This window comes from Furipterus horrens, unplaced genomic scaffold (assembly GCF_987537825.1).
Source record: "Furipterus horrens unplaced genomic scaffold, mFurHor1.1.pri manual_scaffold_5, whole genome shotgun sequence".
NCBI classification, from domain to species: Eukaryota; Metazoa; Chordata; class Mammalia; order Chiroptera; family Furipteridae; genus Furipterus; species Furipterus horrens.
In genome coordinates, this window is record NW_028327175.1 from 11,225,959 (window position 1) to 11,244,012 (window position 18,054).

The window sequence follows — 18,054 nt, forward strand, 5'->3', positions numbered from 1 at the left end:
AGATACAGCAAATAAAGCATTTGCTTATATCTGTATTATCAGCATTTATAATAAAAATATTTTCAGTGTATGACTTTATTCAATAATCATTGATAAATTTTTATACCTATAAAATAGGTAAATAGCTTTCTTTAAAGAAAATAAGATTTATATAAACAAATGGAAAGTGATAAGTATGTTTTGTGAAGCAGTAATGAATTAAGAATTTCAAGTTCTGAAAGTTGTTAGATAAGATTAGCAGTAAAGAAAAATACTGTTTCAAACAATGGTCTCTCTCCATCTCTTGCTGTCTCTCCTTCCTTCTCTCTTAGAAAATTTTAAGTAACAGGTTTGGGTGACTTAGGAAACTTTATTTTATAAAATACTCTAACTCACGAGGATCTAGTCAGTAGTGTGTTTATATAAAATATTTTGTTAGGATGTATAACATTAAGGTACAAACTCCGAATGACTATTGGAACTGTTCATACCCAGTATTCTTATTTTGTACTGTTTAGAACTAATGTAATTTTTGTTAAAATACATTTTTTCTGAAGATATAATTTATGTGAAATTTTAAGGTAGTGTTTTAAAAATAAGATAGAAGAACTTCAGAGTAGGAATTATCCTTTTCTTCTTATTTGTGGTCCGTTGTAAAGCCTGACATTTTTCCAAATAATTTATTAATACAGTAATAAACAATATTTAGTAAATTTCCAAGTGGTCATTTCCTGTAGTAATACCACATTGTTTTTCATTTTACAGCTATGACCCAGCCCTGTACGTGAATTACTTTGGTTAGTCGGAGTGAACCTTCAATAATGAGCGGTGCCGCTTTGGGACTCGAAATTGTTTTTGTCTTTTTCCTGGCATTATTTCTACTTCATCGATATGGAGACTTTAAGAAACAGCATAGACTTGTAATTGTTGGAACACTGCTAGCTTGGTATCTCTGCTTTCTTATTGTCTTCATACTGCCTCTGGATGTCAGTACGGTAAGAGGTGAAACTGATTTTCACAATTTAAAAGACAGTCGTACAGCATGTTTGAGATATGTTTGGTCCCAATACAGCTTATACTTATATTTTGAATTTAAATTTATTATATTAATTTGATCATTGAAAAGCATAACCAGGAAGGTAATTGGGGGTAGAAAGGTTGATACTCCCCAATCTCCCTTAAGTACTTGGTAACCTTTTATTTTCATTTTTAAACCACGCATTAGACAATATACAACCGGTGCAAGCATGCTGCTGCCAACTCCAGCCCTCCCGAGACCAGCAACGGCTCAGGGCTGTACACGACGGCCACCCCAGCGCCCAGGTATTCTCTCCCTCTCTCTTTCTCCCTCCCTTCCTTCCTTCCTTCCTTGCTTTCTTCCTTAAATATTGTAGAAGGCAAAGTGTTTAAAAATTGTCAGTTTTTACCGTCTGGATTTTATATTTATAAAAGTTTATATTCATTCTTTACTTACCCCTCCCCCTACCTCCATCCTTTGCTAGTAGACTTTTAATTACATTTTATTCTGTTTAAATTTCAGTCTTAAATAAATTTTAAATATTTATTGATGCACAAGGCCTTTCAGTAGATGCAAATGAAGTTTGGAGAAAGCCTGATTTTTTTTAGTCTTGGTTCTACCCCTTACTAAGAATGTGACTTCCAAAAACTATTCTTCCTCTCAGTCACTCTGATCTATAAAATGGGGTGTGCCTTTTCTTTTTTGCCGAATATACAAGTTTGTGTATTAGAGCACAAGGGGGTTATTCTGTATGTGCGGATGTTCCTTTCGTATTGCACATGCTTTGAAATCATGTCATGATAGTTTTAGAGAATGAATAAAATTCAAATTATCAAAAGGTTTTATTAAATTTATATCAAACTTCCATGTTAAAAAAATACAGTAAATGTTTTGTGTGTGTGTGTGTATTCACCTTCAATTCAAAGATAAATTTTTTATTTAAAAAAAGTTAAACATATTTTTACAAATGGATCTTACTGAGAAAATTATGTGGGAGGCAGGAGAGAAGTATATGTTTATGCGTGTATTGCATACTTTCTTCAACCCACAAGATACACTGTTAAAGAGAATCGGAAGAATATGTGGCCAGTATTAAAGTAGACAGCAGCTCATAGGACTAAAACATTTACTTGTAAAAGGTAAAATCCAGCAGAGAAATCTCATAATAGAAAACACAAGGTAGGGCAGACTTTCTTAGGAAAATATTTCAGGCTAACATTCATTTTCCTTCATTGATTTCAATGCTGTTTTTTAATGTTTGGATTGAAAAATTGTCAGTTCTCTTCTCATAGCAATTACCTTCTAAATAGAATTACAAAACTGGCTAAATATGTCTAACTTCTAGCACTATGGGTTATTTTATTGTTCAGTACGCACTAGCTTAGATTAAAAGCTAATAAATGTTGGTTGTCATTTTTACAAACGCTTTAGATAGTATTTGCATACATTTTTTATGTGGCTTTTATTTTACTTTTTAAATCTAACTTGAATAAGGGTAAATTTAAAATGTAGATACTCCATTGAGAAGCATCATTTAAAATTGGATATAGAGCAGCAGCGGTTGTGGATTATTGGAGGCCCTTGGACTGAAGGATACCCTTACCGTCTAGGGCGACTGTTAATGGAAGAATCTAGGGTCAGTTACACATATCATCAGAAAATTCAGACAGAATTACGTTAGTATTCTAATTTCCGGGAATTAATCACCTAATGTCTTTCTCCTCCTTGCTCCCCTGCCTCAAAGTAACTAACCCCACAAATGGCGTGAGTGTGTATTTTAAAGGTAGTCATCAATTTTAAAGGTAATCATATCGAGGTTTAATTTCATGATGCATTTGTTTTTAGATACAATTTTATTGTTAGTCTATTAGGTGAGCATTATGTCCTCAAACTGTTTTTCTCCCTTTGTGTGTGTTTGTTTAGTTTGACAATCAGCTTTGAATTTTAAGTTTCATGCGGAATTTTACAAGTTAGAGTCAATAATTTAAAATCTGAATGTAAATAAACTTTGCTATGTATAAATTAATTGCACAGTAGTCCCTTTCTATATTGTGGTTCACTTATCGCGGCCTCACTGTATCGCGGGATTTTTAAAAATATTATATTTAATTATTTATCACGGATTTTTCTCTATATCGTGAGATTTTGCGATACTGTATACGTATGTTGTTAAAGTTACATAGGTTTAAGAGTGTAGAATAAATGTAAGGTTCCTGTTTCGTGGGGGGTGGTCTGGAATGTAATACCTGCAATAAGTGAGGGAATACGGTATAATTCAGTTAATTATTCATTATTTATGATTAATTTTCTTTACATTGTTATTCAACAGCCAACACCCGTGTTTCAAGCCATGGAGTTACATTCCTGATGGAATCATGCCAATTTTCTGGAGGGTAGTATATTGGACGTCACAATTTTTAACGTGGTAAGTGGTAGTGAGAGATAAAATTTAAAAATTCTGGCTAAAGTAAAAAGAGAAGTGATTATTTTTTCAGTGAACCTTCATGTTTTAGAATTTACTTATGTCACTTATTGTTTCTCTTGTTTTTATCCTTTGTTTTTCTACTTGTTCAAGTCTCTCCCATCTTAAAAGAAAAGAAAAAAAACAAGACAAATAAAATAGAATAAATTTCCTTGTCACCGTTCCCTTCCAGTTACTGCTTTCTCTCTTGACCTTCTTCAATTCAGTCTTCTTCCAGTCCCGTTAGTATGAGAAACTACTCTCCCGAAGGTCATCATCATTCCCTTGTTTGCTTAGTCCAGCCTTCTGCGTGTTCCTCTTGGGCTCCATTTCTGTGCTCCATTTCCTAAATGTTTATGTTCCCCGGGGTCCCACATGTGGTGGTCCTGTTATTGACTCTCCCTGCATAGCTTTCATTATAGGCTTGGACTCCTGGACCTGCAATGCATTCCAAAGGCTTTTTTCTACCCACCATGCTTTGCGTTTCTGCTGTGCTCCAGACTCCCACTTTAGGTACTCTGCAGGCAACTGAACTCTAAAACTGGAGGTCTTAAATACTGCGGGAGAAAAGTCGTGCAGTGGAATAGAGCAGTGCCCCTGTACACTGATGTTCATGGAGCTCAGCTGCTTTGTTTCTCTAGTCTGCATCCTCTGCATCCTCCACAGCAAGTCTCTCCACTCAAGTCAAACCTCTGCTGTTCCATTAGTGACTCTCTCTCTAGAAACATGGTCTTCTCTCCTGGAACATCTTTACTTTCTACCTCACAGTAAAAATAGAAGTTATTGAGTGGCAGCCGTTTTAGCTTCTCACCAACAAATCTACCTACCTACCTACCCACCCATCTTTTCTCCCTTTCCCATCAAACATGGAAGAGTCACTATTAAAGTTAGTCCCTCGCCCCGAAATATGGACCCATTCTCTTCGGCTCTTTTTACCTATAGTTACCTGCACCTGTGCAAAGTATGCATCGTTCTCTCATCCTTAAAAAAAAAAAGTCTCTCAAATCCCAATTCTTCTCCAGCTTTCTATCTTCCACCTCAGTGAATCTACTCCTTATCACAATGAAATTGTTTGGGAGACTTTAATTGAAATATAAGTTAGTATAGAAAAGTGCACAGATTGTGTTTAATTTTGTTACCAAGTAAACTGGAGTTCACTCAAGTGGCGCCTTGGTATAAGAATCAACAATTAGTGCTGAGGAAAACAGGTCTTTATTTACAATGTCCCAACCTGGGGGTGTTGTGGGCACTCCTGCTCAGAGCCCTGTTCTCCCACAGGACCCAGCACTTCCCTTGCTCCCCAAAAGGCTATCAGCCAAACACCATGCACAGAGGCCCCCCATCCCTTATCTGTCAGCTCTCTCCTTCAGGATCTGGGGTACAATATCATCAGCCTCCGTATAACAGTCCAGGAAAGCCTGTGCCATGCTGCACTGGATCATGGTGAAGTCCAGGAAAGGCATAAGTCCCGAGAGAGTGTCCTCTCCACATGTCCCGAGTTCCAGGAGCAGATAGAGTCCCGGTCTGCAAGGTGGAGTCCTTGGCGTCCTCAGAGCCAGCTGGAGCTGATAGCAGCAGTGTGCCTGCTCTCCTAACAGCCGAGGCCGCACGGCCCCCTTTCCTTCTTTCAGACCGCACACCTCTCTCCTCCCTAATGCCTGCTGCCTTATTTTTAACCCCCTGATCACAGCCTGTGACGCAGTGGGCAGTGGGTGTCATAACCGGTTCTGGCCCTTGTGCAGGACCCATAAGTGCTTCCCTCGCCATTCTATGGGCAAAACCCCTCCTGTCTCCTTGGCCCCCAGGAAGGACCATAGGTATTTGCATAGGTCAGAAACTAGCTATCAGCCGTAGATATGCAAAGGCTTCTCTCAGGCTGCACTGCCCCGTCCCCTGTCCCCCCGTTCCCCGTTCCCCAAGCCATGGGGCTTCTGGCTGCTCTCTTACAGTCCGACTTTTTTCAAAGTGAATGCAGCCGTGCAACCAGCACTCAGATGATGATAAAGAACATTAACAATGTCCCCAGAAGCTTCCCTCATGCCCCGCTCCCTGTCATCACCCTCCCCAAAGATAACCAGGATTCTAACTTCATCTCGTAGATGAGTTTTGCCTGTTTTTGAACTTTAGAAACATAGAATTATACTGTATATACTTCTCCCTCTCTTGTTTTGCTCATATACTTGGAAGACTCTTCTGTGCTGTGTTATATTGGTATTCTTTTTCATTTCTGTAAAGTGTTCCATTTTATGAATATACCATAGTTTATCCTACCCAGCCAAACTTCTTAAATGAATTGTCTGCACGTCGTGTATTCATTTCTTCACTGCTTACTGTTCCCAACTCACTGCACCCTCCTCCCCCCACTTTTCCACTCACACTCAGGTTCTTAACTTACTTGATCTCTTGGCAGCATTTGATGTCTACTCCCCACATCCCGCCCAGGGTCCTTCCCTGCCTCTCTGCTGTCCCTGCGGTCTCCTCTGCTGGCCTCTCCTCCCATTTCCCCGCATCTCCTTTAAGAGTAGGTACTTCTCAGGGGTCAGACCCGTTTCTTTGCTTCTCACTCTACATACTCACCCTTCCAGAGCTCATCTGCTGATGCTGTTTCAGTATCATTGATATGGAGAGGACTCCGGCTCTATCTGTGTTTCTTATCCTGCCTCCTGAACTCTGAAGCTGGGTATTTCCTGTGCCACTCCTTTGGGACTGTCCTAGGTACTTCAAAATCCGTCTGTTGACAACCAGTCTTCTCCCGTCCTGCTCTTTACCACACAGATAATCCCACTTTTGGTCCCTTCAAGACCGTTCTCCATGCTGAAGCCCTATCAGCCTTTAGAAAGCTGAAACTTGATCATGCCTCCTTTCTGTTAAAGAAAATGGTTCCTCATTATTCTTTGGATGTAGTCCAAACTCTTCATAAAGGCTTTAAAGCCTTTTTTTTAGACTCATCATAAATCACTCACTGTTATATTCTCTGCTGGTCATTGTGACCTCCTTTGCTCCCATGAATGTGCTTGGTTCTCCCCTAAATTTAATATGATAAAAATATTCAGTCATCTTATAGTTTATTAATATACTCAAAATCATATTTCTTTCTGAAAAGACCTATCCATCATAGTTGAGAGTCACGTATTTCTGGTATTTTAAGATTAAAAAGACGTATCAAGTGTTTTTCACCATATTTTCCCCACTCTCTAGGATCCTCTTGCCTTTTATGCAGTCTTACGCGAGGTCGGGAGGCTTCTCCATCGCCGGGAAGATCAGAACCGCCCTGATAGAGAACGCAGTCTATTACGGCACCTATTTGCTGATCTTCGGAGCATTTTTAATTTATGTGGCTGTAAACCCACATTTGCACTTAGAATGGTAAGAAAAATCATCATCTTAACATTGTTTCTGTGTATATTTCCATTTTATAAAATCAATTTTTATCTCCTATATGTAGGCAAACAGGCATTTCATCAAGAAACATAGCAAGTCATATGTTTCATGGATTCCTCAAAAAGAATATCTGAGTAATCCATATTACTAAGATGGAAAATAGGGAGTAATATCTGCTGTTACTAAAAGGTAGCTGAGAATGTGAAGGTCTCATTTTTTCATATACAATGTTAACCTCCTTTAGGGTGGTGGTTTTCCGAAAAACCATCTAACGCTAGTTAGTTTGATTTCATCTTTTTGTTGGAAAAATTACCTGTCGCAGCTCTGTGCTTCTGTTCTGTCTCTTAGGAACCAGCTCCAGACAATTGGGATAGCTGCTGCAAATACGTGGGGTCTGTTTCTCCTCGTGTTATTGTTGGGGTATGGCTTGGTGGAAATTCCTCGGTCCTACTGGAACGGAGCAAAAAGAGGCTATCTACTTATGAAAACTTATTTTAAGGCAGCCAAACTGATGACCGAGAAGGCAGATGCCGAAGAGACGTTGGAAGATGTCATGGAGGTAAGCAAGTTTAAACCTCAGAACCAACAGCGAGCTGTGTGGATCTCCTTTTGGATGCACGGTCAGTTCGTCATTGTTGTTCGCACCTGGATGGACTTCAGACTTACCCTTTTGGCGCGGTGCAGTTCTTAAGAATGTCTCATCCATTGGGATGACTTCTTGTTGGCAGTTCAGCTTTATGAGATGTCACCTCCGTCTCCTAACTGACAGAGACTCAAGGAGGAGACGCTCAGCAGGGCAGGGAGATGCTTGTTGTCTTTGGGTTAGTTCCAGTAGTGCCCTCCTTACTCTCAGAAGTTTCTCAGATTAGAGGATGTTATACGGTTACCCCGACATAGTGGAAGTGAAAATTAGGAATCACAGGACACTTTTTCCTGAAAGTTTAACCCAAAGTGATCCCACCACGTCTGGAAACCTCTTTAGAGAACAGTTTGCATGGGAATTTGTGTCAATAACTTGTTTCCCAGCTGTGCTCTTAATGAGGCACTTCATTTCACTTGTAAAATACAGACGACTTGAACTCAGTTCATAAATTTGTTGAAAGTATAAATTTCAACAATATACATGAAATTATACAGTTTCGCTGTTGGTTGTTGACTTAAGGGATTATTGTAATCCCCTCGCACTTGGCTCTTCTGGGAAGTGCGCTAGGCCAGTGGCGCTCCTCTCCCCGTAACACCCCACTGCCGGCACGCATCAGTGAGCCCCGGGCACCTCCTTGCGGCCTGCGGGAAACGACGTGGCCCGCGTGTAGCTCTCCACCCTTGTCTGCAGCCTCTGTCTTCCTCACACAGGTCAAGTTTGCTTCCTCAACTTAATAACGATGACGATGGTAGCCAACACCTATACAGACTTACTTATTTACTAATGACTCTCTGAGAACTGTGCATAGGCTAACACCTTTAATTCTCACAGCGTTATGGGGGAGATTTTTTTTTTTTTGATCTGCGTTTTATAAATGATGAAAACGAGTACACGGAGGTTAAGTTTCCCGTGTTCACATAGCCAGTGAGTAGTAGGGCCAGGCCGTCTGACCTCAGCTGATGCTCCCCCGGGACTGGCCGTGAGGGATCACACCCTGCGAGCAGGGCAGAGGCGTGGATGTGCGGTGTCGGACGGTCAGCCCTGGGGGCATGCGCGGAGTGAGGCCTGGAACGAGAATGTGGACAGTCTGCTCTGGGACAACGGACCCCAAAGTTCCATCGCCTTTTTTAGCTACCTATAAAATCTTCCAAATGCGGTTTTATAAAAACCATTTTAGTGTTTTTAATGTTTCTCTCGTAAGTGAATGTATTCTATGTCTGTGTACTATTACTTTTCCTTGAAGCATTAATAACATTTGTAAGTCACATCAAGCTATTCAGAGGGTATTTGCTACAAGGCCAAAGATGTCACTTGTACCTTCTGTCATTTTTTAAGGTAGAGGGTTTTGGAGAGGGGGAAACAGCTTGACTTCATGGACGTTGTCTGACATGCCTAGTAAAGAAATGATTAGGCACAGTAATGACAGAGCTCAAAGTCATGTTATTTTATTGAAGAAAATAGGCTAATGTTTTAAATACTTTCCACACTTTATAAAAATTATGAACTTTTGAAGGAAACTTACTCTTATAATAAATATAGCAAATATAAGTAGTTAATTGTTTCAGTACTTACTTTGGTTTAATGTGGTTAAAGAATGCAAAGGAAATACATGATATTTCATAAATAAGCATATAACCAGTTTGTGTAGTTTATAGCCAAAGTTTTGCGAAGAAGTCAATAAAACTTGAAGACAGCGTAGTAACGGAAAAGTGTTACATACTGATGCTTCAAGCACCTTTTAAAAACCCGCGTCTTTCCTTGCGGCCCCATGTTTAGGCCTCACCCGCTGACCTCAGAACGAGCTGGTCAGGACTCCTGCGGTGACTGCAGAAGCGGTTCTTCTGCCGGCTCGGGGCTTCGCAGGCACTCCTTCTCCTTCTCTTGAGGTCACACCGGGCTTCTCTTGGTTCCTTGGGACTCTTTGTTCCTTTCTGCTCTGAGGCCTTCCTGCCCGCTGTCCCTTGGTCTAGAATATTCTTGCCCCTTCCTTTGAGGGGCTGACTCCTCATGTTTTTCGTCAAAGTTTAAATGATCAGTTCATCATGAAGTCTCCCATACTAAATTATGGAGCCGTTTCCTCACCATTTCTCTTGGAATAAGGTGTTTTCAAACTCATTAAGCTAAGCTCCTTGACAGGAGCAATATCTTTTAATACAGATTATTCATAGGGTCTTCCTATTTAAAAAAAAAATTTAAATATGTTATTTATTTATTATTTTTTAGAGAGAGGGGAGAGGAGGGAAAGAAACATCAATGTATGGTTGCCTCTCATGTGCCCCCAACCAGGGACCTGGCTGGAGACCTGGCCCGCAACCCAGGCATGTGCCCTGACTGGGAATTGAACTGTCGACCCTTTGGTTCACAGGCCAGCACTCAATCCACTGTGCCACGCCAGCCAGGGCTGCCTATTTAAAATTTTGATGGGTATTGCGAAATTGCCTTCCACATTTTCTGTGCATAGGAGGACCTGTTTCCCCACAATCTTAACCTCATTACCTGATACCAATTTTTTAAATAATTTTGTAAGACGATTGTTCTCATTTTAAAATTTGTAGCTGTTTCTAGTGAGCTTGAATATGTTTTCAAACATTTATTGGCCAATTGTATTTCTTCTGTATCTTTCCTTTTTTCTGTTGATTTTTAAGAGCTCTCCATATATTAAGGATAATGATATTTTTTTTTTGCCATATAAAGTACAAATATTTTTTTCAAAACTATCTATACGCCAAATTGTTTCCCTGCCTCCAGTTTTATGTAACTTAAGGCCATTCTCTGCCCTACAATCAGAATGTTCTGTTTAATATTCTGGTCAGTTCTCTTTTGCTTTCTATCTTTTGAATGTGCTGTTTATTCTATCTAGAAAAGTGATTTCAACTTTTTAAAATTTTTATTACTATTATAGAGTATTATGATTCTTTTAGAACTATTGATTCTAAAGATTCCTCTCCCTAACCACTTTATGCCTTTTATACTCACTAAATTGCTTATTTAATTATTTCATTACTAGACTCTAATCTTAGTCAGACACCTATAACAACACGTCTTCCCACTCCACCCTCTGTTACGGGTGGTGGTGACCTTACACACAGCAGAGTGCTGGCCTGTAGTGTGCTCTTAATAAGCAAATGAGGCATGGATCATTAGTTGTGACACTGTGGAGCACTCACATTGGGAAGGAGCAGGTGCTCTGTGACATTGGTAACAGCCACTTATTGAGACTCACAGTTTCCTGGTTTCTTCACTGAATTTTAGATAATGAGATAATTCAGTTTGATGAGCAAGGTGAAGAGGCACAGTCCTATTCTTTCAAGGTTGCAAAATCTGTCTGATCCTTTGTGACTTCTGTATAATGTTTATTCATCTTTGTGTACCAAGTAAGCAAATGACAAGGGAGTAAATCTAGAAAGTAATACAGAGTGTAAGGGTATAGAGATAGCTGTGACTCACGGTAGGGCAAAAGTAGGTTTACAGTTGTTCATATGGAAAATAATACAATAATAAATAGTAATAAAAAAATAAACTTTAATGTACTCACAGCTGTAAACCTACTTTTGCCTTACCCTGTACAACTTCGTATGTAGTTTTCCTTGTGTTCTTAAGAACTTCATGTAAATGCTAAGTAATTTGGGTTGAAATTAAACTTGTGAGAATGTATATATTTATACAGTACCTAGAGCAGTCTCATTTGAAATGTCCAACCTAATGGAAATATTTTAATTTTCCTCACTGTTGTGTAGGAGGTTCGTAAAGTGAATGAAAGCATCAAGTATAACCACCCATTAAGAAAATGTGTTGACACAATACTTAAAAAGGTAATTAAATCACATCCGCATGTATTTTCCTGTGAAATAAAAGTTTCTATAAGTATGAAAACAGCCTATAACTGAGTCTTCCCAACCTCTTCTATTGACCATATAAACCAGTCGTAATGGGTACGTAGGATTTATTCCTTTGTTACATTAACATTAATTATTGGCAATATTCCGTGACACAGCAATGGAGATGGACACTTACAATTTATAAAAGTGTCATTGCCTGTGGTCACTAAAGGCATATTTCATATTGTAAAATGAATGACATTATGAGATATTTAACATATATTTAATAAGAAGCCATACATTTAAGGTTTGATGTATTGTTACTGAATTAGGAGTATTCATATACTTCTAAAAATGATTATTCAAAACATAAGTTCCCCTATTATATTCTCTGCAACCATGGAACCACTGAGTTATCTTTTCCTATATTTTATATTTATTATACTGATGATTAATTAATGATCCTTTCAGCTAAGAATCATCTATCAGTCATGAGAATCAATTCTCTAATCATTTCTCTTATATTTGCTACTTTTTGAGACCTACTCAGGGAAGTTAACTAACTTGCCCAAGTTCATATAGATAGTAAGTGACTTAATAGGAGGACAGATAACTCCGAATTATGTATTTATTTCTCTGTACTACTCTTCTCAAAAATTCAACATCGTGAATTTGTGGTTCTTCTTCATTATTTAGCTGAGAAAGTCCCTGACAGTTTCATTAGGTGCTTACCCTGACTAATCCTCTCAAATACTAGTTGCTGCATATAGGTGAGCTCCCCTGCCCTACCCATCCCCAGCTCGGATAGCTGAGCACAAAGATTAATACTAATAGAGGTAAGAAGAAACTCAGTACATCCATTAAAACATTTTCAAGAAGATATCATCATCTGAAATTCCAACTGTTTAGAGATGACAATAAGGAAGATATTTTTGAGAAAATTAGAAGTGCCCAAGAATGAAAGGTTTTTAATAAAAATAAAAATTTTATCTTTTTGCAAGTAAGATTTTTACTAGTCTACTTGTTTGTTTTAGTGCCCTACAGAATATCAGGAAAAAATGGGTAGGAACATGGATGATTATGAAGATTTTGATGAAAAGCATAATACCTATCCTAGCGAAAAAAGTCTGGTGAAACTACATAAACAGGTAACTTTGTTAAGTAGAGCTATATTACTTACTGATAATTTAGATGTATAATTACTGCCCACAAAAAGGAATGAAATGTTTTTCACTCCATGTTTCTTGACGGGTACTTTTGGAATTGGGAGAGGGAGGGGGATTATTCACTGAACATAGCTATTACATGTAGTACAGGAAATGCCACTAGCACTTCCAATTGCGATAACCAAAACATGCTCCTTAATGGGGAGTTGAACCACTGTTGGGTCAGAGCACTGGACAGATATACCCCTGTTCTCTTTTTTAGGTTATTTATTCAGTTCAGAGACACCGTCGAACTCAGGTACAATGGCAGATTCTTTTGGAACAAGCATTTTATCTAGAAGACGTAGCAAAAAATGAAACTAGTGCTACTCATCAGTTTGTTCACACCTTTCAATCACCGGAGCCAGAAAACAGATTGATCCAATATTTTTATAATCCTACAGTTGGTATGTAATTTGATATAAATTTGAAACTTTAATGATGATAATTTTCTTAAGAAAAATGTATATATTTTCACCAATGTGGAGTTGAATTTGTATTATTTGACTTATGCTATATGTTAATATTATGTATCTGATAAACTTTCCCCCCTCAAAAGGACAATTTTACTTGTCATATAACATCTAATCTATCATTTTGCTCTGTTAATTCACAGATAACCAAAAACCTATGCAAAGATATGTGCAATAAATTAAGCATATTTTGTATATATAATATATACTTAAAATAATTAGAATTCTGCATTACAAGTTTGGGTCTCTCCTTCATTCTTGACGTACTACTAAAATCTTTCCCTAAGAAGTACTCTGATTATTTCAATAATTAGTCTATTTGCAAAACTCAAGAGTCATAATTACTCTCTTCTCCTTTGTGATTATTTATGAGACTTTCTTCAGTGTCATCAAATTTAGTATGAAGAATTTAATGAAAATACCAGTGTCATAGTATTAAAACTTCTGTTTACTTTAGATATTCAAATAGTTGCTTAGATTCACTTGATTCTCTTCTGCATGTTTGATCTTCAGTATGAAGACATAATGGTGGGCATAACAAATATCTCAGAAATATTCTCAGTGAAGAACTTTCCTAATTAAATGAGGAAATGCTGTGACACTTGTTTTTATTCATTCAACAAATATTCTGCTCTTATTGCTGTGTATGTTGGGTGCTTGCTATATATCAATGACAAGAAAAGACAAACATTTCTGTCCTTGTGGAGTGACAAAAAAAGGCAATATACACTATACATAAATTTATAAATAAGATGCCGAGTCAGTAATTGGCTATAGAGATTGGAGCTCAGGAAGTCTGGTCTGCAAATATAAATTAGGGTGTCATTGACGGATAGGTGGGCCGTGGTTCAGGACAAAATCATCAAAGATGTGATTGTGATAGAGAAGAGATCATCTGAGGACTAAGCTTGAGCCGCTCCAGAATTTAGACATCAGATTGATGCAGAACCAGCAGAACAGAGGAGAAAAGGAGTGGCCAGTGGGACAGGACAACCAGGACAGTGAAGTCTTTTGAGGAAAAGGGTGTATAAGGTACCTTTTCAAGTGTTGCAGGTAGGTCCATTATCATGAATCCTAAGACTTGCCCACTGGATTTCAGAGAGGTGAGGTGGGATAAGAGTGAAAAAAGCCTGATGAGGGCTTAAAAGAAATAGGAAGGAAAGCAGGTAGAAATAGTAAGAATAGAAAACTCTCAAAATGTTCCTTATAAAAGGGAATAGAAACAAGAGATAATAACTGAAGGAGGATGGCAGGCTCAAGGGGAATTATAGCAGGTCGTTTGCGAACGGTATCTTAGAGGAAATGTGATGAGGAGAATGGCTGGGAGATGAAATGGGAAACAGTGAGCAGTGAAGAGGAAGGCCTTAGATTAGGAGGTAAAGCACAGAAGTACCTGAGCAGGTGAGATATAATAGTAGAAACGTGGGGACGTTTTCTTCTCCCAGCTTTTATTTGCTCAGCGAAGTGCAGGGAGTAACTAGAGGAAAGAGATTTTGGAGAGTTGAGCAAAGAAGAAGAGGTGCTAACCAGTTGCTTAGGAGATTGTGCATTGGAGAAAATCAGTGAATTATAGTAGGCTAGCTAGGCCTTGCTAAGGGTCTGCTTGAAGCTGGTGATTAAGAATTTAAAGTGAGGCGGGTCAGCAAAGTTGTGTGTCTTCTTCCTGCCATGTGCAGCCCTGTAGTGCAGGCGCGGGCTAGCCAAGGAGTTGGTAGCCAGGGTGTGGTTTAGTTTGGCAAGTACAGGGAAGTAAGAGGAAGCAAAAGAATTGGGCTGCTAGAGAGTGATTATCCTCAGGGACTGTGGAATCTGAGCTGGGTGAAGGACCAGAGGGTGTTAAGTGGCCATAAAAAATAGCAGAATATGTGGCTAGCTGGTCCAGGCAGCGGCAGTCGGCCATAAAAAATAGCAGAATATGTGGCTAGCTGGTCCAGGCAGCGGCAGTCGGTAGGCTTGGTGTTGCTTGGACGCAGGGGTACTGTAATGAGATTACACTGAAGGGCTGGAGTTATTGGCAACAAGAGGTTTAGGGAATGAGTCGTTGAGGTGGGCGGAGGACTGAATCACTGGAGGGGAGGAGGTCAAGGAAGTGAAATGAAAGACCAGAGATTTGAAAGGAGTGTCACCTCTGTGGATATTGAAATCACGAGGCACTAATTATGCTGACAGTAAGGTTGAAAATACTTAGTGAGCCAGGAGCTCGACTCTTCAATGAATGAAGTAAATACAGACTTTTCAATTTTATGAGCTTTCTTCTTTTCTTTTATTTTTACCTAAAATCAGACTTAATAAAAAGTTGCCAAAGTAATAACAAAGAATTTCCATATACCCTTCACCCAGATTCTCCCAGTGTTAACATTTTGCCATATTTATTTTCTTGCCCTCTGTGTATATATTTGCCCTTGAATCCAGCCAGACATGATGCTTTTAACCCCTAAATGTGCCAGTGTGTGTTTTCTAAAAATGAAGACATTTTCTTACATAACCAACTACTGAATACAGTGATCAAAAAATTAACATCAAAACAATACTGTTACCTAGACTTTATTCAGATTTTGCTAATTGTCTCAATAATGCAGGTCATACATTGTATTCAGTTGTCATGTCTCCTCAGTCTCCTTTAATCTGGACCACTTCCTCAGTCTGTGCTCTGTGACACTGATGATTTTGGACAGTATAGGCCAGCTTGTTTTTTTTTGTTTTTTTTTTTTTTTCAGTGTTCCTGCATTTGAGTTTGATGTTTTCTCGTGATTGGATGCAGGTTCTGCGTTTTTGGCAGGAATCCCACAGCAGTGATGCTGCGTTCTCATTGTGCCTCGTAGCAGGAGGCACATGAGAGGTTTTTCCCATTACTGGTGGTCGGTCATTGGGTGAGACGGTGTCTGCCTGCTTCCTCCACCGTAAAACTACCATTTTTCTCTTTGCAATTATGTGTCTTACATAGAGCTATTTTGAAATAAGGCTAATACCCTGTTATTCCTTTATGGTGTTCCTAACCACTTTTGTCCTGTTCTCTTCCAGAATGGTACTGGGAATGTCTCCTGCGACCGTGGTTCTATAGGACCCTGGCAGTGGTTCTGTCCGTCTTCTCTGTGATTGTCGTGTGGTCGGAGTGCACCTTCTTCAGCACCACCCCCGTCTTGTCTCTCTTCGCCGTCTTCATTCAGCTGGCTGAGAAGACGTACAATTATATTTATATCGAGGTCCGTTTACTCTACGTCTCCTGTAAAGAAATGTCAGCTCATAGTATGATCCTTATTAGGAGTGGCTCGTCGCTATATATTTCTCCTAGCAATGATGAGAGCAATGAAGTTTCCCACAGGGCCATTGTTCAAACCTCCAGCAATGAGCTTCCTCAGCTTACCCAGACTGTAAAGCTAAGGACCGTAACTGAGGAGAGATGAAAAGATACAAAATAGTGCAAAATACTCTTGAGAATACTTGGATTCTCTTTATGCCAGTGAAAGCAACCTAACTTACAGTCTTCATGTGAAGAGTTGCCAAGGAAAGGGGAGGACAGGCTCACTTCAGGAGGTAGATTTAAAACTTAGGGATAGGATGAGGAACTGGTTGAGATGTAGATTTTTTCCTCCATAATTTCATATTCTTAAGTGGTTAAAAAAATCCATTACTAATACATTTCAATTTTAGAATGTCAGTATATGTTAGCTGAAAATAAAGCCTGATGCACTGACAGTATATAGTATATACCCGCATATTGAATACAACGTGCTGAAGTCCGTTAGTCTTAATCTGGGCTTTGTTTGTTTGTTTGTTTTTGTTTTTTCAGATTGCTTGCTTCCTTTCCATCTTCTTCCTAAGTATCTGTGTTTATTCTACTGTGTTCAGGATTCGTGTGTTTAACTATTATTACTTGGCTTCACATCACCAGACTGATGCTTACAGCCTTCTTTTCAGTGGCATGTGAGTAGATTGTATTTAGAAACAAGGGAAATGTCTCTATTGCATGCATCCTTATGGATCTCTGTTTTATTTCTTATTGTTTTTGGGTCTTCCACTAACACCTGTATTACTCTGAGCTAATGGATTAGGTTTAAATATTAATTAGATGTTTGTTGATTGCTACCTAAATACCACTTGAAGTTTAAGGTTAAAATAGGTATGCTAGATTAGGATTGAAAAGTAAGACAACCTGGATTTACCAACTAAAGATTCATTAAATAGGTTAGTAAAAAATGGAAACATTTGAGAGTTTAGAGACTAAATCAGCCCTAGGAAGTATTTTGAGGTCCAGTGGCCTCAAACTGAATTGTGGAGGACTGAGAAAACCAACAGGAATAATTTTTGCTAAGAGATTTAACAAGTTTCAGGAGAGAGCTTCAGCTTGGACTAGGTGGCACAATCTATTATTTGTGCATATTGTTAATTTAGTAATATTGGGGATGTTTGTAAGGACTGGACTAGGCAAGTTTGCAGAAGAATCAATATGCAAAGCATCTCTAAGACGTTTTTTTCACCTTTTTCCCCCAAACAATTATAAACTAGGAATTTTAAAATATGATTCGAAGAGTCCTATTAACCCTCATCCAGCTTCCCTCAATGGAGACATTATATATAGCTGTTCCACAATATCATAATCAAGAAATTTATATTGATTCTGTTAACTAGACTACAGACCTTACTTAAATCTCATTCTTTTAAGCCTTCATTGTGTGTGTGTGTGTGTGTGTGTATTCCTATAACCACAACTATTCTATCATTACAAAAGCACTCCTCATATTACCTTGCTTTTTTTTCAATTACAGTTTACATTCAGTATTATTCTGTATTAGTTTCAGGTGTACAGCATACAGGTTAGACAGTCATGTAATTTACAGTTGTCCCCCCAATATTTCAAGTACCCACATAATTATTACAGTATCATTGACTATATTCCTTATGCTGTACTTCACAGCTCGGTGACTGTCCTGTGACCACAGATTTGTACATCTTAATTCCTTCCCCTTTTCGCCCACTCTCTCTTCATTTTCCTCTCCCCTATTCTTCACCTCTGTAGTTCTGTAGGGTTCTCTTTTTATCTGAACAGATCAAGCTCTAACAATTCTTTATACCTAC

General features: G+C 38.7%; 1 protein-coding gene across 1 annotated transcript in view; it reads left to right on the top strand.

Annotated features, from left to right (window-relative positions):
* Window positions 1-18,054, top strand: part of LMBRD2 (LMBR1 domain containing 2) — a 44,091-nt gene that overhangs the window by 12,956 nt on the left and 13,081 nt on the right. The window contains exons 2-11 of the mRNA XM_090276174.1: window positions 745-974; window positions 1,205-1,302; window positions 3,327-3,422; window positions 6,657-6,824; window positions 7,188-7,398; window positions 11,220-11,294; window positions 12,335-12,448; window positions 12,729-12,912; window positions 16,000-16,181; window positions 16,769-16,902. Coding sequence (XP_090132300.1) covers window positions 801-974; window positions 1,205-1,302; window positions 3,327-3,422; window positions 6,657-6,824; window positions 7,188-7,398; window positions 11,220-11,294; window positions 12,335-12,448; window positions 12,729-12,912; window positions 16,000-16,181; window positions 16,769-16,902 — 1,436 coding nt within the window. The 5' untranslated portion in view covers window positions 745-800. The remainder of the gene's footprint in view (window positions 1-744; window positions 975-1,204; window positions 1,303-3,326; window positions 3,423-6,656; window positions 6,825-7,187; window positions 7,399-11,219; window positions 11,295-12,334; window positions 12,449-12,728; window positions 12,913-15,999; window positions 16,182-16,768; window positions 16,903-18,054) is intronic.